Source organism: Marmota monax, unplaced genomic scaffold (genome assembly GCF_021218885.2).
Source record: "Marmota monax isolate L192 unplaced genomic scaffold, Marmota_monax_Labrador192_F-V1.1 WCK01_AAM20220418_F8-fsc00116, whole genome shotgun sequence".
NCBI classification, from domain to species: domain Eukaryota; kingdom Metazoa; phylum Chordata; class Mammalia; order Rodentia; family Sciuridae; genus Marmota; species Marmota monax.
Genome location: NW_026695220.1, coordinates 4,815,760 through 4,837,871, shown reverse-complemented (window position 1 = coordinate 4,837,871; position 22,112 = coordinate 4,815,760). Strand labels below are relative to the sequence as shown.

The following is a 22,112-nucleotide window of genomic DNA, read 5'->3' as shown; positions in this document are numbered from 1 at the left end:
ATGGTGATGGGCAGAGGGAACTCATAACTCTGTTGGTGAGAATCTAAATTACTAATATCACTCTGAAATACAGTTTAAGGACTCCCCAGAAAACTAACAATAAAACTACCATATGATCTGAATATACCTCACCTTGATATTTATCCAGAAGAATTAAGGTCAACGTATTTTATAAAATACGTTGACCTTAATTCTTCTGGATAAATGCCTACCACAGTTACCATGCCTATGTGATACAATGTGATACAATGCCTATCACAGATACCCATGCCTATGTGATAAAATGTGATACCATGCTTATCACAGATACCCATGCCTATCACAGTTCACAATAACCTAGTTGTGGAATCAACCTATAGAATGGATTTAAAAATTGTAGGATATATACACAATGGATTTTTATTAAACCATAAGGATGGACAAAATTATGTCATTGGCAGGAACATGGAGGTTTCTGGAAAGCATTACATTAATAAAATAAGTCAGAATTTCAAAGACAAATGTCAAATGTTTTCTCTCATATGTGGAAACTAGAGGGGAAAAAGAGGGGGAAAGGATGTTATGAGAGTAGAAGGAAGACGATTGGTATAGAGGAAGGGTATATATCTGAGTCAGGGAGAGTAAGAGTAGGTATTGGAGTGATACAGATCAAATTTTGTTATATGTGTGTATGAATATGCCACAGTGAAATTTCCCACCTTGTATAATTAATGTACATCAATAAAAATTTATCACACAGTGTACAGAGGGTTAATTCTAGTTTTCCTATTTTCTTCTGCTTTATTAATGAACTTTAAGCTAATTGAGATGAATTAAAATGGATTATGTAAAGTTGAATTTTAAGGTTAATTACACAATTTGTAGAACATGGAAGTATAAAGCATTTAACATGGAAACTATTTTGTAATAATAAAATCCAAGCTCTTCTCTCTAGGAATAGCATAAATTTAGAGAACCAAGTCAGAGGGAGTATCTGTGGCTAATTTGTGATTGCTGATCTCCTTACAGATAGAGTCAAGAATCAAGATGTGATATAGGTTTCTCAATGAATAGTGTTGTAAACATTTATCTGTTATACATGAAGGTATAAATATAAATGTTACACATTTAAGTGTTATACATGAAAGTTTTCTCAAAGTAATACTTTATTAACAGAAAACAGATATGCATGCACACACATATCACAAATATTCAATATTATTTCCTACATGTTATTTTTAAAAAACATGAAATGAATAAGGGGCCATCTTGCATTTGAGATGCAAAATATTTCTTAACATTAAGCTAGGTTGAAGACTCCAAAAAATAGTACATAATCATTCTTTGCATGAATATTTATGGATTACATTGATATTCACATTAACCTATTAGAAATAGGTCTGTCATATCTATGTTTTACTTTAAATACCTAGTCTTCATAGAGTCATTATCAACTTGTGGAAAATCCTGGTATTCAGTTATTCCTCACAGTAATCCAACTTACACATTTAATCATATATAGAACATAAAGTATGAAAAACTTGCTGTTCTTTACAATATATTTAGAATGTTATTATCTGCTAACCAATATGTCAAAAAGTGGTTCAAACTAAGATTAATTGATTGTTTTTCTAATTACTTATTTTTATTTTAAAAATATAGTTTTGGAGAAAATGTTTATACTTATCAAAGAACTAAAATTATACATATTTGTTTTATATTGTATATATATATATATATATATATATATATATATATATATACACACATACATAAATACACACAGACACCTATATATAACTCAGAATCACTTTTATTCATTTATTGTAAAATATATTCATTATTGCATTTGAAACACTTCTTTAAGATGTAGAGATAGAGTCGTTAATTCCTAATTTTCTTCTAAATACCCTTTGAAATTTTCTTCATTCTCATACAATAGCAGTGACCACAGGTTAATAAGTATTAAGTACTCCCACGCTTGTATATCAAAAAGAAAAATTTTGCCAGCTTCTCATCTATCAACAACCAAGATTCAAACAAATTTGTTTTGAGTTTATCTAGACTCATCCTTAAACTTACTCTGAACTGCTAGATGCAAAGGCAAGAATTACCTCCTAGAAGCTTAAGCACAAAGTTTAAAAGATAAAAGTTTAACTCTATAGGTAGGATACATAAGGAAGCACCTTCAGTTTTAGTATCTGGAGATCCAGATATTTATCAGGAAATAAGGCTTGAAACTGTTAAATAATAGAATTAGGTTTTAAGGTTTTTTTCCCAACAAAATACTAATCTTACCCAGTATAAACCTATTTGCATAGGTGTCAATGGAAGCTGATCTTATCTGCATCCACATTGGAGGGCTTTACCAGTGACCCAATTCTAGCTAGTTAAGTTTTGGAAGTTAACTTTCCACAATTTGGGAAAGATTTTTTCCTCCTCTTACAATGGAAATATAGGAAACCAGGTGAGATGGACAAGAATGAGGCAGTATGTCACTTAAACTGCCTCTGGTTGCCACATTGGAATAATGATAAAAACAAGTTTGAGATTAAAACATACTCTGTAAACATCAGAATATACAGAAGGAGGTAATCGCTGTAATTTGTAAGTAGCCAGTTGAGTATTTGCATAAACATACATTCATTTCTAAGCCCACCCTGTTACCATACCTTTATTTCTTTAGTGCTTACTGGGAACTAAACACAGGGGCACTCTACCATTCTACATCCCCAGGACTTTTTAGTGTTTACTATTTTATTTGAAGACAAGGTCTTGCTAATTTCCCAGCTTTGGGAAAATTCATATCCCCTTATCATATGATGACCACACAATTCATATAACAATCCTTCTATTTAGGAAAATGATTATTGAAAGGAACAAACCTTATATTTAATTCCAGAAAATGAAAAAAAGATGTCCAATTATTATACTCTATCTCATCATTGCTGGAAGTTGTCTCTATATTTATCTTTTCTTCACTATTCTGTATTTTATTTTTTAATCACTGTTCTTATCCAACTAAAATTTTTGCTAAACGTAAAAATTTGTTTTCATGAATTTGAATAGGAAAAAAAACAATTCAGTACACTTTGTAAAATATTTCCTCAACTTTATTAATCCAAACCAAATAGAACATCATTTTTCAAACACATATTAATAAAAACAATCACATTTTTTTTATGAGAGACAGTAAGTCCTTTCAATGCTTTAAAAATTAAATACTATGCTTAGTACTTTGGATAAAATGATATGCCCCAAATTGAGCATGTGTGGAATTTTGTATAAAGCACTAATCACTTAAGGACACAGCCACTTAATGTTTTTAAGAATAATATATCTACAAATTTAAAGAGATTTTTAATTAGCTACTATCATTTGGGCAATATATTTATTTCTAAAGTGTTTGAAATGTTAGGGCTTTTTTGTATTGTTTTTCACTAATATTGCATGTATTCATGTTTTAATGTTAGTCTTTGAAAATACTTTACACTCCTTCATAATGTGAACTTTAAATCAAATGAATATTTGTGTCCTTTCTCAGCTCAAACAAATGTCTGAAACATTTAAAACTATGTAATATATGAAATTCTAATTATTATTTTTCAGCATTACCATTGAAACTGTATGAAGAAAAATATCTGTCTATAGCTCATAACAACAAAAGATTAGAATGTCAAAACTGAAAGCATAAAGTTCTGTTTTCAATCCTTTTCATTAGTGAGCCATGCTTCACTAATGAATTCCTTGATTAAAAAACAAAGCCCAAATGTTTTCTGTCAGTATTTCAAGATTTCTTATTGCTGATTAAAAGTAAAAATATATTTGAGGCTTAGCTGATTTTTTTAAAAAAAGTTTTTAGCAGGTTTGAAAATTTAGCATGAACATTGTCTCTAAAGCTTCATTGAAAATTGTATCTGTCACTGCTCCACATAGGCTATAAATTCTGTTGAAGTGTAAAAGTACAGATTCAAAACACAGTGTTTTTCTATAGTGGATATATATTTTAGCACACTAAAATTCACAAACCTTCATGAATTATCTTTTCTATGAATTAGAAAGAATGATTTAGAAGTTTTTTTTAAAGGAGGCACAGTTGTTGGAGGAGATGTCACAAGAGAACAATAGAAGTGAGAAAATGAAAGGAGATTAATTCTTTATTTCAAGAAGGTCATCAATCAGCAATATCAACTGAGTATTTATAAGCAAACAGTGGCTTTCTATATTATTTGTATGAGTATGAAAGTGCTACAGTAAAAGCAATTAATTTGTACAATAGGTGTTAATAATTATAATAATTAAAATAATAAACAAAATAAGTGTTTCAGGTTAAGAATGCCCTAAATAATAATGTAAAGTGTATAGAAACTAATTCCAAGAAATAAGCTATATGGTTTCATTAATCATACATTTATAAATTTACAAAATTAAACTATCAAAATATGGGCTGGGGATGTGGCTCAAGCAGTAGCGCACTCACCTGGCATGCGCGGGGCTCTGGGTTCGATCCTCAGCACCACATAAAAATAAAATAAAGATGTTGTGTCCACCAAAAAATGAAAAATAAATATTAAAAAATTCTCTCTCTCTCTTTAAAAAAATAAAAATAAAAAAATAAACTACTAAAATATTTTGCTCAAGATGTCCTCAAATTTTATTTGAAATATTATGGCTTATGAAAATATCATTCAGAAGGCAAGGGAGGTTTATAAAGAAATTTAAATAATATAGAATATTGATGTAAAAAGGTGACAATTATCTGGTTTATTCTGGTTTCAGGTATTCTCTATCATTTCTTCATAAGCCACCCCCACCAGAATAACAAAAATAACATAAATCATAGTTTTGTATCAATATTTTATAGAAGCAATAAATATAAGGATGTCTTTAGGAAATGTTCCTATTTCCATTGACTTTTTAAAGTCTAAGTAAAGCAGTTGAAGAATAATCATCTAGACATTCCCTGCCTTCCAAAGAGATTCTACAATGAAACCCTCAAATTCAAAGTAATAAGGCCTAACCATTTACATGATTATTTCCTCTGTGACTATGCCAAAGGAAATAAGTGCTCAAGCTTGGAATATGAGGAAAGAGTCACATATGAGCCACTTCATAAAACATTATGCTAATATGGATAATGTAAACCCCATGTATTAAATATTTAACTCCAACCTAAACTGTATATTCTTTCTGACTCCACAGATTTCAGTTGTGTTTGCTATTATGGAGATTCCTATCTAGAATTTCAGAATGTGTTTTTAAATCCACAAAATAACATCACCCTGGAATTTCAGACCTTCAGTCCTTATGGACTCCTGCTGTATGTCAAGCAAGAATCAAATTCAGTAGATGGATTTTTTATTCAATTATTTATTGAAAATGGTACTTTAAAGGTAAGTCATTCAGATCATTTATTAAAGAAAATTTGAAAAAGTTGGTTGACTGCCTGAATTAGTGGTTATTGTTGAAATAAAATTTAAACATTTCTTTATCTATTATACTTACCAACAGGCTGTCTCTGTTCTAGTGTGTGTGTGTGTGTATATATATATATATATATATATTTTTTTTTCTGTTTAGTAGTTATATGTATCAAAACAGTATGATTTGAATTAACTTGAATTATTTTCTTTTCTTTATGTTTTTATGTTGACCACTTTTATGTTTTCCAGTTTCCCACTCTCCCAAATATAATCATTGTTACCATTTTTTATAACCTCAAAGGGCAGGTGTGCTCTGGGGACCCTTATGTAAATAATTCCAAGATCCTTTCATAGTCCTGAAGAAAAAGACTATTTTCATGATAATATTAACATACTGTTTATCTTTTTCATTCTCACTGTCATAAGTATACATTGGAAATTTTCAGAGGATACATATTGTGTTCTTATATTTTTTTAATTTTCACAATGACTTTCAATTTTTAATTTTGTGAATATTGACAGGCATAACCCAATTAAAAAAAAAAAAAAAACTCTTTGAAGGTCTTAATTTTTAAGGGTGCAAAACAATTCTGAGGTTAAAAAATTGAAATTGCTGACTGAACACATGGTATATTTTATAATTTTCTTACTGTGGGTCCTTTTGATTGATACATAATAACTATATATACTTACAGGTGCCTTATGATGTTTGATATAAGCATACATTACATAATAATCAAATCAGTGAAACTAAAAAGAACAGAGATTTCAAGATAATTAGAAGAGAGGGTTTTCACCATTTTTCAAAGGAACAGTAAATGTTTGAAGTAAAGGGTCACAACATTTTTCAAAGGCCCAAGATTACACAAATAATAAAATTTAAAAGCCAACTTTGATTTTAAAGTATATGTTCTAAGCCTAACATTATTGTATCTTAACAAATTATTCACATGAGTATTCTAAAATTTACTTTAGTAATGTTATTCTAATCATCATTGCTATAAATTAACTAGCTCAGCAGTCCTCTATAGGCAACAATAATTGTATTTTTCCTACCATTCCTTTCATGATGTGATATATCACCATGAATTTCCATGAATGGTCAAGGTATACCTTAAGCTTCTAGTATATTGATTTTGTTGAAATGTTCATTTTTCTTAAGTAATAAAATACATTCAGAGAATTTAGCACAATAGCTGATACAAATATCAGCTCAACATAGCAGCATAAAAGCAGAAATATTTTGATTCATTCTTGTATCTGTTTATTCATTCATTGAACTATGTAGCTATCACTTGTCATTATGCCAGGTTCTCAAGATTCTGGAGTAAACAAAACACACTTGGTATTATGTGTTACCTACTAAAAACAACTTTATGTTGTTTTTAGTAGATAACACATAATACCAAGAACAGAAAAAAAAAAGAAATAGAATTACATAATGAATGAAATAATATAACTAATCACCCTGCATCAATCTGATCCTCTAAAAAAAATTATCTTGTCTCTGCTCTACAGCACTTTTCTCATTTAAGAGAGAAATCTCCTTTTCCCTTTGAGATGAAGCAAAAATACAGCAAATATAAGAGATGGTAACTCTCATATAATATAGAGAATTGAGAATTGGTCATGTCAGAATGTTTCCCTGCAGCGTGATTTTTTTTTTTCCTGCTAATACAACTGCCATGACCAAATTCTAAAACAGCTAGTTGCTTTCACCACTGAGGACATCTCTAATCAAAGGCAGCATGAGTAAGTACCAGAACCTGTAGGAGTTGTGAATAAAAATGTTTTAAGTAATAATGGAGTATGAAGGCATGTCACTATTTACACTTTGAAATGTAAAAAAATTAACTTGTAATATGTTAAACCAGGACATTTAGGAACTATAAAACTAATGGTTGAAGAAACTTGGAGAATTTCTTTTCCTTAGATTTTACAACAAAGAAAATATAAACTGGCATGTCTGTAATAATAATACTACTATTTTTTGAACTGCAATTATTGGACAATTTTTATTTTAAGAAAAGGTAGTAAGATTTCATAGTCTTGGACTGGAGCTGAGCTCTCAGGGTTTGATTCCCAGCTCTGCTCTCAGGAGCTTGGGACTTTGTATATATTTTGTGCTTAAGTTTACTCACTTGTAAAATGTGTGGAAGAATAAATATATATTGTGATATTTAAATTATAAAATAAATACATATTGTGAAATAAATGTCAAAAAGAATAAATTCTTACAGACACATAGAATGGTGTCTAGTATGTAATAACTGTATGTGAGAGTAGTTAGCTGTTTTCTCCCTGCATCTTAAAAATAACCTGCAGACAAACTAAAGCTCTCAGAGAGTGACTGTATTACACATGCTCTTCTGTTTTAAAGATAGTTCATCAGGAATTTCACTCTTTTATAAAAATCAAAGAATCCATATCCTTTTCACTTCACATTATTCTTGCTTAAAATGATTTAGAGGAAATTTCAGTGTTATTCAACCATGATTTTTAGATTCCTCTGTTCTATGATGATTTGTGAGACTGTTCTCCAATTTCCACACCAATTTTTACATATAATCATAAGGGGATTGCATTTACATTACAGTTTTCACAAAGACATATTTATGGCTGCACTTTTAGAGAGATCATAATTTAAGGCTTATTCAAATTCTAGAACCGCAGAGCTGTTTATAAAGATATTAAAAGGAATTTAAGTTTTTAGGAAAGTTTAATATGTCAAACTTATTTTTTTAAAAATATTTTACTCATACCAAAACTATAAGTAGGTATATTCACTGTAAACATTCAAATATCGGCAATTGCACTTATTAGCTGTGCAATAAATCACTACACATCATTAACTAATGTCAAGTCACTCACCTCAGTTTCCACCTTTAAATACTGCAGATAATAGATGATATCTCCTTCACAAATTTTTGTTTTTTAATTTGACACTTGCATACTCCTTTTATAATTCAATATATAGAGTAATAATTTTATAAACAGTAGTTATTGTATGTATTTATTTATATACATATATATAATACTGAAGCTATTTTAATAAAAGGTAAAATCAAGTAATATTAATAGAATTGTATGTAAAGTATCTAATAAATGTTTAACTTTGACATTCTTGAATATAACAGAAAAGTAATAATTTAGTAATGACTAATAATTTTCTAGTATATTTGAACAAATTAAGACCATCCCACACATATATACTTTAGTTAATACATTATCACTTTAGCTCAAATAACTATCTTAACTGAGTTTATAAATTTCAAAGTATTAAACATAAAAAGCATATGAATTATTACAAAATTATTAAAAGTTCTAAGTGTTCTGTCTTGGACACAAAGTAAGAATTCAATAAATAATAATGTTTACTTAGTTATACATGGCTTGAGAGGAATGTACAGCAAAATGGTATGAAATTTTTTTCTACAAAGTGCATATCTGTATTGAAGATTTTAATGTTGCTTAAATACTTCTTAAAATCAATTTACAGTTTATAAATTGATAAAGGAAAGGAACTCTTTGCAGTGGATAAATATTATGAAAATCAAAATATAAAGCAATATATTTATATTTGTACTACTTATGTGAAGATTTACATATACCACCTGAAATATAGCTCAATGCATAGGAGTTATGAAACACTAGGCAACTGTTTCTTAACATAAATGTGAGTTACAGATACCGTGTAGATAGAATAAAAATCTTTAAAGTCTTTGGGAAAAACAGCCCCAATATAATCAATATTCTTACAGGCATATGCTTGCTTCGAAAATTAATAAGTCATTGCCCCCCCACCCATAGGATTAGCAGGGGTACCTGCTCATTCATACCCAATATAGACATGGTTTCCCTCTCTAGACCATGATTTAGTTGGCCCATTAGCAGTCATACTACAGATGGTCCTAGATGCCCTCAAGCATCAGAAAGCTTGGAAAGTGTGGTTCACTTTTAAAACCTTTAAATCCCTCTTCCTGTGACATTAACATTGGCCTCTAGATTGTATTAACTAGTCTTTGCATTGTTTAACTGCTAGTGTGTGCTTACTAATAACATTTGTTTCTGCTAGCAAAACAGGAAACCTTTATCAACCATGTTCTGCAAAACACTAGAAAAGATTGAATCATACTAGAAGACTGGCAACTGTTTGTGTTGAGTGAGTTTTACATTTGAAATTTAGCACTCTTTCCTTGCATATTTGAGGTGTTACTTTTCTTAAATTTCAAACTTATTGTTTCCCCCAAAGCAACAAGAAAAGTATTGGTAAAGATTGTGTCAACCATAAAATATTAATTTCATAGTAAAAATCTGTTTGACAGAAACATATGTTTTTCTTCTAGTACCACTTTTTCTGTGCTGGTGAAACAAAATTGAAAAGCATTCACACTACCATTAGAGTGGATGATGGACAAAGGTATAAACTGTTTATCAGGTAAGATACACTTGTTTTCTACTTAATCTCATAAGTAGCAGATTATTATTTTGGTTATTGTCCTCCTCATTTTAAAATGGAGGTTATCCTTATTAGTATTTACGTGTGCTTATATGTGAATTAATGTTTACCAAGCTTTTCTATATATCCTAAAAAAGTGTACTAAGTAAAGATTGTTATAGGGGTTATATTGTCAACAAACTTATATAAGCATATTACAAAGAAGCTCTGAAAGCCTCATATTATTTCCACTTAAGGAGTTATAGCAATGAAATAAGGTGGTGTTTTCTTTCAATAAATAAAATACAATGTATTCAGTGTAAAAATTTGAAATATTCAGAAACATAGAGAAAAAATTTACAAAGACCCATTATATCACAAACCAGAAAAATTAGAGAATGTACATTTCTGATATTTCCAAAAGCTGTATCAGAAGGCAACCCCCCAAGTACTTGTCAAATCAGCTATAAATCAGGTACCTATCTAAAAACTGTAACATGATATTTTATTCATTCCTACTTTTATTTTATTTTACTACTTATACTTACTGGTCTAATTCTGAGGCTGGTGATCCATTTTGATTTGATTTTTGTGAAGGGTGGGAAATAAGGGTCTAGTTTCATTCCTCTTATATGTAACTAGTTTTTCCAGCACCGTTGCAACATGATATTTGTTTTTAACTTCACTTTTTTATTTTTAGCAAAATATATCTAATTTAGATTTAATGTTTTTTCATCATGAGTTTTACCACTCCCCAGTACTTTCTATTTTTTGAGACAGGGTGTCTCTAAGTTGAGGCTGGCCTTGAACTTGAGTCAAGTTCAAGTTCAAGTTCCAGCCTCCTGAGAGGTTGGAATTTCAGGCATAAGCCACCACACCTGGCTCAATATATGAATTTTAGTGGGAAATAATTCAGCCAAAATAGCCTTGTGGCAGTTTGAAAGTTGAGGCTAATAGAATGTAGGCAAATTTCTCAAGATCATATTGCTCATCAGTGGGGAGCAAAATTAGAATCCAGATCTCCTGCCTCCTAACCTGATGAATGTTTCCACTATGATATGTTCAGTCAGTATTTTTAAAGTGACCAAATATCATTTGAAGTCTTCTTTAAAGGAAACATTAAGTGCAAAACATTTAAAAATTTTAAGAATACCTATTTTTCACTGTTCTCATTACAATGCCACTTTTAAGAATATATATCACCCCCCAAAAAAATCACTTTTTTTTCCTCTTTTTCAGTGTTGGGGATGGAAAACACAATGGTGCTTTACCACTAGGCTACAACCCCAGACCTTTTTATTTTTTTACCTTGAGATGGGGTCTTGCTAAGTTTCCAAGTGTGGCCTCAAACTTGTGATTCTCCTGCCTCAGCCTCCCAAGTCACTGGGATAACAGACTGAGACACTATGCCCAGCAAGATCATCTTCATTTATGTGTTATGTCACTATGATAATTTTTCCATTTACATGCATTGTTGTGTTTAATTTGTATTAAACATAGCTGACATTCTTTTGATATTGGATCTAAATCATCTAAATTAAGAAATATTTCTTTTCTGGCCATTGGTTTGTCTGAAATATTGTAACAGAAAAACTTACAGAAATATAGTCTTCTCTATGATTACCCTTCGTAAATAGCAAGAGTAGAGTTCCATTAATTTATTTTCTATGCTAATAAAAATGTTATTATAAGATAAAAAGGGGGAAATCTTTAATTTTAAGTTAAACGCAGTCAAGAATTCTGTATTCACAATTTTTTGACCATTAACAGACACTTATATAAATAGTTGCACACATTTCACTCTCAACTCTGCACTTTTCCATCTCATTTCTGCTGAAGGATGACATTCCCCTGATATCTGAACAAAGAAGGGACCTTCCTCACATGCTCTTCTAACTGTGGGGAAAAAAGAACAGCAAGATCCTATGATGTAGTTCTTACAGAAAGCACAAAACAAACATACTCCATGAAAAACTAGTGAGCTTATTATTTTTTAGAACTAGGAAAAAGACAAGCTGTTCTACAGAGTTACATGGTCCTTTAAAAATATATATATGATTACTTAAAATAGAAAACTCAGGGAGGAAAATCTGAAGTATTTAAAATCAGGTGAAATATAGAGTTGTAAAATGAAGATATTAAAAGTATATATACTCATACCACTTTAGTGAGAAATTAGCTATAGCTATATTTTAATGAAAGGGAAAATGACAATGAGAAAAGCAGTGGTGTTAGACTACGGAGCAATAGCTTATGGTACGTTCCAGAAGTAAAGCAGAGCCCAGCACTGAGGTACACGCCTGTAATCCCCAAAACTCGGGAGGTTGAAGAATGAGGATTGAAAGTCAGCTTTAGCAACTCATAGAGACCTTCAACAATTTAGCTTCACCCTGCCTCAAAATAAAATGTAAAGTTGACTAAGGGTGTATTTCAGTGGTTGAGTGCTTGCCTAGCACATACAGACTCCAAGTACAATTTCCAGTGCTGAAAAACAATTAAATAAAAAGAAGTAAAACAGAAATGGGTATGTATCTGTCACTCCAATTTTGAACACCACACATATATTTAAGCCCAAGTTACTAAGAGAGTTTGAGATGTACCTGAATTTTCCATCAAACACAAATATGAAAATGTGATGCTGTAGTTTATCCAGGTCTGTTGGTATATTTATAAAAGTTTTAAATACATTGTATAATAGTTATATTGTTAATATATACTATTTAATATATACAGTATGGCATTGATTGTACGATAACATATAATTATTCATTTATACATAATTATGTTATAAAAACTGATCATGCATTTAATAATGGACATGTTGGAAAATTTTCTTCATTTAAAGTCACTACATCCATATACTTTGTCCTTCAAGGAAGGTAAAATTTAAGACTCAAAAATAGAATTAAGTTTAGTTTTTCTGACCTCTTCTGCTATGGGACTTTGAGGGATTTGGAGGGGTTTTGTTTTTCTTTTCTTAAATGCTATCATTTAAAACCAGTACCTTGAATAAACAATACATCCTTCATTTGTGTCTTATACTTAAACTTACAGTCAACATCCTGATTTGTAAGTAAACTGCAGGAATTCTAGTAGAACTTTCTCATAGAGAAATTATTAGTTTTGCTCTATTGTTGGGATAGGTAGGCAGTTTCTTATTTGTGAACTGTACAAAGTCAAGCTAGACTCAGAGAGGACATCCTCAGTTATCCCTGAGAGAATCATTTATAAGCTACCCTTTATGTACAGCCTTGTGAACAAATAATAAATTACACACAATTTTGGGGGAAAAAGAACATAGTGTTTTTGTGAACAGTGAACAATCTGTAGGAAGTTTGACATGTATGATGAAATCCCCACATCAACAAATATTTTCTCCAATAATATAGAACTGAATACAAAGCCTGAATCCCTTACATTTTGTCTATTAGATGATGACAGGAGAAACATTTTCCTTAATATGTAATGGTATCAAAAAAGAAGAAAAGGGAATTATTTTAAGATTATTTATGTAGGAAAGAGTGAGAATAAAGTATAAAAGTGCAGTGATAGTCAGGTAGATCATAAAATTCCACAGTGAGACCTGGGAACAGCATCACAAGCAATAGACATCTGTATTAAAAGCAAATAATATGAACAAAGAAGTGTTTTCTTCTTAAAGTAGGGTACAGTAGTCTACAGTATACAACATTTCTGGGCTCTCCAGATCCACTGTACAATCTCTTCTTCTTGGCTCTGGTTTTTTGAAACTGACTTATGTTGATTATATCAGTGCGCTCTATTGAGGGTTAAATTGTGATCCCACAAAATTAATATATTAAAATCATAACCCCCTAGTACCTCAAAATATGACCTTATTTGAAGATAGGATCATTAAAGAGATAATAGAACTACACGGAGGTCATCAGAATGCCTTTAATATAATATGATTAGGATCTTTATGAAAAGGGGAATTGCAATACTCAGACAAAATTTTCAGAGAAGGAAGACAATGTGAAGTGAAGGACAGAGTCCTGGAACAGATTCTATTCTCAGTCTTCAGCAGAATTCAAACCTGACAACACCTTAATCTTAAACTTATAACCAACAGAACAGTGAGACAACAAATTGCATTTGCTTTAGCCACTCAGTTTGTGGTACTTTGTAAGACAGCATCACCAAACTAGTATGGTGTCCCCTTGACCTTGAGCTTTCTGCAGTGACAGGAAATGAGAGGAGGAGGAGAGTGAGGGCAAGACTTCTATTCACTTGACCTGAGTGTGCCCAACAGGCTGCTAGACTCTTCCTGGCACTCTCCTTTACATTCTGATCACTCCTTACTTCCTTCTAGTCTTTCCATGTAAAGGTGGTATTAAAGTAACTCTGTTGACATCCATTAAATATGGATTCTCCAATCTCCAACCCCCTCTTTGCAAAAAGCTCATTCATTCAAACATATTTAAATTAGGTTAGTTGAAACGTGCAATGTGTTTCTACTGAGAACTCAAGTCTCCTTAAATCAGCATGGTAGAGAATAGGTGGGCTAGAAATAACACATCCCCCTTTCTTTTGCACTGTGTTCTCTAGAATTTAGTCATGTGGACACACTGAATGGGAAAAGCACCTAGAAAAATTTTCTAGCTTTGCATTCAGGAGGAAAAACATCAGTTAAAACAATGCAGGATAGATATGATAAGAAATATTTCTAAAAGAGAAATAAATAACTGTACTTTTAGGATTCAAACAAAATATAATAAGCAGTACTGCACTGCATATAAAACCTTAGTTAATATATATGCTACTTATTTATTAAATAATTATATCTTGGTCAAAAATGTACACAATATCAAATTACATATTATAAACAATTGCATTATTTTCTTATATTTCTAATATTTAAACTACCCAACATTTTCATCAATGTTGGGACACTCTGCCTGAAAATGACAAATTATTTCATCTTTACACCATAAAATTTAAGTTTCTGCTGTGTTTGGTAGAGAATTTATCTAAAATGCAGCAAATTGTGCATTCAAAAAACAGAGCAATTTGAAAGAAATCACTTATTGTAGGTGAAAATTGGAATTAAGATAATCAGAACTGTCATCATAAGTATCAAAGTTGTGCAACTTCTTTTCCAAAAGAAGTCTGTCTTCCAAGGTATTTATAATAATACTATGGACTAAACATGTGGTAACCAAAGCAGGAGTACTTTGGCTCCGAGTGCAGGAAAATCAGTGAAGTGGAAAGAAAAAGTAATAAGCCACTTAACCACTTTCCAAAGGTAAAGATTTTTCTTTCTCTAATGAAGTGTGTACATTATTTCATTAATCTATTCATTAACCACTGTCAGTAGTGTCAAGAAAAACATGCCAATGAAATAACGATTTTATTTCAACTTGAACAAAATAAAGAAAAAACAATTGATTGTGATTCTAAAACAGTATTTATTCACCCAGCAAAATGTCCCTCTAACATAAATCTACTTTCATTTTCTTTTTCCCCATTATACATTTGTTCAACACAAAATGTGGTTGAAAGACTGAAACTTTGTCATTTAACTTTGGAAAAGAGAATTTAAAGTGTAATCATCATAGGATCACTTACCCAAAGGAAAATTAAGCTTTATTATAACTCCATCTATTCAAATGCCCTAATAAATTGGTTACTACTTTTTAAAACCTATTTTAAAACAAATGTTAGAATATTCAAACATTAAAAAGTGGGAAACTTGCCATCATTTTACTTGAAAGTTTGAAACTATTTAACCCAATACAAAAGGAATAAAATAAATATCAAAAAAAGTTATTGCTATCATTCATACTGTATAGGGACTCAGAGTTCTATTTGTTGTACTAACATCAAAGTTTTTGTTTTTTCCCCTGAAACAAGGGATTGATTATCATTGATTAGAAATTAAAGCTGAAACTATGTAGTTGATATTCAGCCTACAGTTTACCAAGAGCTTTAGGAATGATTTTCATCATGTCTCAGTAGAAGGAGCAGACGCATTGCCCATCAGAAGTAGCAAGTAGTGTCTATGAGCATTTACTGAGGAGCTATCAGTTAATACAGCTACTATCAGCTGTGAATAGTCAGGTATTTTAACACATATCTAGGATATAAAAACTAAAAGAGGATAAAAGGCAGAAGTATGATTCATATTCTATCAGGAAAGATAATTTCCAAATATATTTTAAGCACCTTTTTAAATGAGATGATATATAGGTCAGAAGTAAACAAAATCATAGAGTTGTATTCTTTTTTCCAACATCATGTATTTAGTAAGATAGAAGTGATGGATGAATCATAATAATGGCTGAGCCATCCAAACAGGTGCCTCTGGAGGCTGGACAACACATAGAAACAAAGGCTAGAACATTATAAATATAGATTTCCATAAGTAATTATTTGGACCTACATTTTTTAATTTGACCTGAAATTTGTCTTGTTTTAGATGCTGTCTGTGCTCTCACCTGATAAAAGAGAGACTTAGAGCTAAAAGTTCTGGCTGCTTGAACTTTCTACTGCTTATTATGCAGCGTGGCTTACACTGCCTTTCTAGCTTGCTTCATTTTCCTCTTATCCCTACAAAGAGGTGAACTCTGTCTCCTATGCTGATAAAAACATTGGAAGTGCAAATTGATAGTTCATAATTTCAATATTGGTTTTATAAGAAAACAGAGACTATACAAAAGTTTGACAAAATGAGAAAATAAGTTTATACTGGTCATATTTTTGTAAAACCTTTCTGTTGGTTATTTCAGTATAAATATAAAAATTAATAAATATTAGGATTATTTCATTAAGAGAAATTTGGAATATTAAAAGCAATTATTGAGTGACAGATTTTAATTTTCCTAAAGTTGAAAGTCTATGATCTTATTGAGTGCATTTTGAAATACTATATACTTTGAATTTAAATTTTTTAAATAGTTCTTACTTGTTGATGAAGACCACCACAGTATAATTAACTTACTGAATTAGTGTCAGCCAAATAAATTAGTCAAATGTTGGGAGTCAATTGTGTGGAGGGAGGAGAATTCAATTTTGAGAACATTTTAATCAGCAATCATTTTTCCAGAAAATTAACACAATTCAATTTATCCCATAAATATTGTCAGCTTCATTTCATAAGTTGAAAAGGACCTAACCTATTTCATTTAGTCTTATTTCTAAAGTTGCCTTTAGTAATGGAGAGTGATTTTCTGGAAAGGAATTCTGAAGCGTGACTTAACAATTGCTTCCATGCAACTTGTTATTTTATGTTCATTGGAATGACTTCAGAATTAGAAGTCAAGTCTATATCCTTTAGTTGTACATTACATTGCAAAATTATATGCCATATTTATGTTCACATCAAATCCCAAAAAAGCCAAATATCATTTTCTAGAATGGCCTTTTTTTCCCCTTCTAATGAGAGGATAATACAAGTGGCAAGCTTCAAGTTCAGTTACAAAGCATTCTAATTGGGAAGCATGGCACACCTCCCAAAGGGTCTCCATGGTTCATTCACCAAAGCCACACGGAAAAGCATGTGTGTACATCATTGAAGTATACAAATCTTTTCTGTAGCTGACATTCTCTATAATTTTTGGCTCTCTGTTGCTTTGCCTTACTCTCTTCTACGACCTTTCAGGTTGCTTTAATTGTTAAAGCCTCATTGATCACCACATGTCATTAGAAAAGAATACATTAAGGCTACATCCACAGATTCATTGGCAAAAAATTTCTAGGAACCAATGAAATGTGCATTCCTAGATAACCCTGTCATTTTACTTGTTTTTAAGAGAACAGATCATTAATAACTATCATGCTACTATGAAAAAACACAGTGTTAATAAATTTGCCCAAATTTAAGGTAAGATATGATCTGGTATTTCTACAAGAAGCTTAAACTTTGTAAGAGTTTCAAAAATCGTGCTTGAAATAATGTGATCATATTGTGGAAAAAAAAAAGATCATCTTATATAATTGAATACATTATAACAGATTAGGCATAGTAGTTCTTAAATTGTTAGAAACAAAGTAACAAATCCTAAGAAAGTCGGAATAGTTAAGGATAGCTGGAAACCTCCATTTGAGAACTATGGATAGGCATGACATGATAAATTGCTTATTGGGGAAGTAGGGAAAATTTAGGATAGAATGCCCTAAGTCTAAAGGGCAGGGTTCAGGGAAATAGTTTAACTCTTTTACTACTTGGTAGACTTCTATCCAAGGCCCGCCCTCCACTTGTAATCCTAGACTTCATCACTTTCCACATTCTCAAGGACACCTCTCTTTCAATGGCACCCTTTTGCTTACATTATCCATCTTTTTCTCACTGCTGGACCATTTCCTAAAGAGTAAAAGCAGTCTTTAAAATTCCCCGACAGCAACACATCACTCTGAGCTCCTATATTATTTTTATCCCATTCCTATTCAGAGCCACATATCTTAGAAATTTATTACACAGGGGATTTTGATTTTGTTACCTGCTATTTACCCTTCAAACTAATTCAATTTGGCTTCCATGTTCCCAAAACCAACACAGATTTTGTTAATGCCACCTATGAGTAGGGAGTTTTATCCTTTAGATGATAGCTGTTTTTTGGCTTTATTTTGTTTGTTTTTAAACAAAAAAGGGCTATTGTCAGTTTTTACTCTGACAACACAAACAAGTCTTGTTCTGTGCAAGCAAAACAATGGTCACACTACATGACTTTCATGTTGACAAAGCCAGTAAATTGTTTTCTGACTTAATTGTGCTAAGCATTTTAGTGAGGACATTCCTCCTTCCTCCACTACTATTACCTTCCCTCCTCCTTCTCCTTTTCTTGAGGGAGGAATACTGAGAGAGCTCATAATCTGCTTAGAATCAATTTTCATGTCTGCTTTAGAAAGAATAATTTTTAAGGGGAGGGCAAAGGGAAGTATTATTGGCCAACTTATATTGTGTGTGTGTACAAATATGTAACGACAAATCCCATCATTATATACAATAATGCACCAATGAGAATGTGGAAGGAAAAAAATCTAATTTTGAATCCTTTCTGTCTCTGTGGCTGGTTTTTCTTTCTCTTACTAGACTCATTCCAGCTTACTTTCCTTCTGAATTCCAGATACATATATACAAACAATAACCTAACTTCTTTTCTATTTCTCATTCATATCTTCAACTTAACCTATCCAGAATGAAATTCCTGACACTCTACCCCTAACAGCCCCATCACTTCTCCATTTCACACACACACACACACACACACCCCTACACAATGCCTAGGATTTTTCCCATCTTAGTAAATAGCACTACTACTTATACACTGGGTAGGTCTCTCCCCTCTGAATCCATTATAGTCTGAGTCTTCATCACTTTTCAGCTGGACTTTTGCAGTTTTGTTTTGCTTGCTTCTGTGCCAGGGTATTTGTTTAAAGTACATTGCATCAAGTTACAACTCTGTTTGAAGGTTTGAGTGGTTTTCCTCTTCAGTGAGAATAAAATCCAGACTCTCTGATCACTGGATCCTGCATAATTGGCCTTTTACCTATTTTCCTCCACCTCACTATACATGACTTCTTCACTTCTTATGCTCCATTGACTTTGACATTCTGTCACTTCTGAAACCATCTAGATTTTTTTCCCCACAACAGGTCTTTAATCTCACTATTCTTTCTAGCTGGAACACTGTCTTTTCTTGTCATTCTTTCCTCTTCTGTCCTCACATTGGAACCACATGGCTTCTTTTTCATTATTAAAATTTTGGATTAAAAGTCATCTCAGGTATCCCTCCTAGACTGTTCTGTGCAGAGAACAGATGGTTTCCTTTCAGACAGTTTCTCACATTGTTCCCACTTAGCATTATATTTCCTGATTTTTCTCATTGTTTCTGTGTTCCTAAGGAGACACTAAACTCACGGGTCAGGGACTTGTCTGTTTTGTCCTGTGCTGAACACTTCACCAGCACCTAGCATGCAATTGGAATGTAAGTAGCTGATTGATAAATAAATATTAAATAATAAGTTAGAGGTAAGAATGAAATTTGATTCCAGATATCAAAGGTAGCTGGATGTTGATGAACAGAGAAAATTATAAAGGAAGGAAAGAAATCAGAATGAGCCATGTCTATGGTCATAGCAATAATAGGGTTTACAGAAAAATAAAGCAGAAGCTGTTTGGAGATGCCATAGAAACCAAAGGCCCATTTTGGTATAGTCTCTCGGCTTTCCAATTAATTAGATTCAGTCTCAAATAATTTTTCTCCAGGGCTGGGGATGTGGCTCAAGTGGTAATGTGCTCGCCTGGCATGTGTGTGACGCTGGGTTTGATGCTCAGCACCACATAAAAATAAAATAAAGATGTTGTGTCCACTGAAAACTGAAAAATAAATATTAAAACTCTCTCTCTCTCTCTCTCTCTCTCTCTCTCTCTCTCTCTCTCTCTCTCTCTCCCTTTCCTCTCTCTCTCTTTAAAAATTTTTTTTCTCCAGATTTATATGTCATTGTTTTATATTCACACTAATATGAATAACAATCTGATACATTATAAATCTGATATATTATAGGTAGTTAATATTGACAATAATACTCTCAATAGTTTAAAGGAGGCCTCTCCCCCCCCCAAATATCTTTAAATATCTCCTTTTTAAAACTTATTAACAGATGTCTATGAATTTTACTGGATGTTCTTGTATCATAAGCATATTTGATTGAGGTTGTAAACTGCCAAAAATATGGAAACACAGCTGATTTATCAACTGTGTTATCACTATTGTGGAGTTATTTCAAAGAGATGAAACATTTAAATTGAGTCAAATTTTATCTCATAATATTTTGCAGTTGAAACACATATGAATTATTGAAGAACTCCTTCACTAAAATGGAAACTTAATTTTATTCTATTGTTTGAAAAATGTTTAGAATATCATTTTTAAAATTTGACAATGAAAGTATAAGTATAAAAGTAAATATTTTCTTCCATAAAAATTAGTACATTTAAAATAATTAGAAGTGATTATGTTAGTATACATGCATATATTTGAAATTAAATTAAGAAATATGTTCTATTTAAAACTTTACAAAGCTGGTCATTGGTGATCTCACTGGCAGTTCAGAGAATTTGGCTTATTAATGTATCTATTAAAGACAGCCCATTCCTCTGTTGGGATTACCATGCCACCTCAAGAGGCTCAAAAACTCAGTTATGCTAGAAAATTCTGTGTCCTACATTTCTGTGAGTACTTGAGACTAATTAGAAATGCTGTATCCATTTAAATATATATATATATAAGAAACTTATGTTTAGCTGCCTGAATTTGAAATAGGAATTTAATTTATAACTGGAGAATGAGATTGCTTAATATTTTGGATATGATGGTTTTAAATTGATATTTATGTGACATCTGACTTAAAATGAAAGTGATTATACATTTTAATTTACTTCCTTCTAATCAGTCTTTATATCAATAATTATTAATCCAAAGAGAAAATATTCTAAAATTAAAAGCTAAGCATTTTGAGAGCAAAAACTTTGCTTGTTAATTTTTATGTTCTCATGACCTGACAATTTGCTTTGCAAAACAATGAATAAATGTTTACTGAATGATTGATTAATTTAATGAGTGCATAAATGAATACAACCTTTACAAAATAGACATTCGATATTCCCCAAACAAAATTATCTTTAAAAAATAGAAAAGAAAGCACATTGCATTTTTTATAGTTCTAGTAGCCACATATTACATTTTAAAAGACAATTGTAAAATGATATATAGTCTAACAAAATGTAAAATTAAATGTATGTTATGCCTGTTACTTTTCTAATCTACACTATGAAAGAAAGTAATTGGTACTCTCAGATATGCTTGTGAGGTGACAGGAATATTAAACCAATGGTAACACAAGGTGAATGTAGACATTATGTTCAGAGTAATTAACCTCTTGCTCTGTCATCCTTAGAACAATTAAGAACAAATTTATTAATATGGATCCATTGCAACAATATGATGATAATTATCATATGAAGATTTCTTCTGAGACTCTGGTATTTAAAAATAAAAACAAATCAGAAATCAAAGATAACTCAAAGAAAAGATTTCTGTTCTTAGTTATTCAATTGAACCTTCACAACAGGAAGTCCAGTATTTTATCTTTGAGAGTCCCAACCCTGCCAGTTAACCAAGTACACTAATGCCATGCAGTCTAAAATCCTTATCAGATGAACATCAGTATGATCCATTTACCATTGCCCTTATTTCTTTATTCCAAAACAGAGCATAGATAGATAAGCTATTTAATTGTCTAAAGGCCTGTTA

The 22,112-nt window shown here is 31.3% G+C and overlaps 1 protein-coding gene across 1 annotated transcript in view; it reads left to right on the top strand.

Annotated features, from left to right (window-relative positions):
• Positions 1-22,112, top strand: part of Eys (eyes shut homolog) — a 1,592,434-nt gene that overhangs the window by 935,776 nt on the left and 634,546 nt on the right. Inside the window, 2 exon segments of the mRNA XM_046432606.1 lie at positions 5,182-5,372; positions 9,749-9,840. Of these exon segments, the coding sequence (XP_046288562.1) occupies positions 5,182-5,372; positions 9,749-9,840 (283 nt within the window).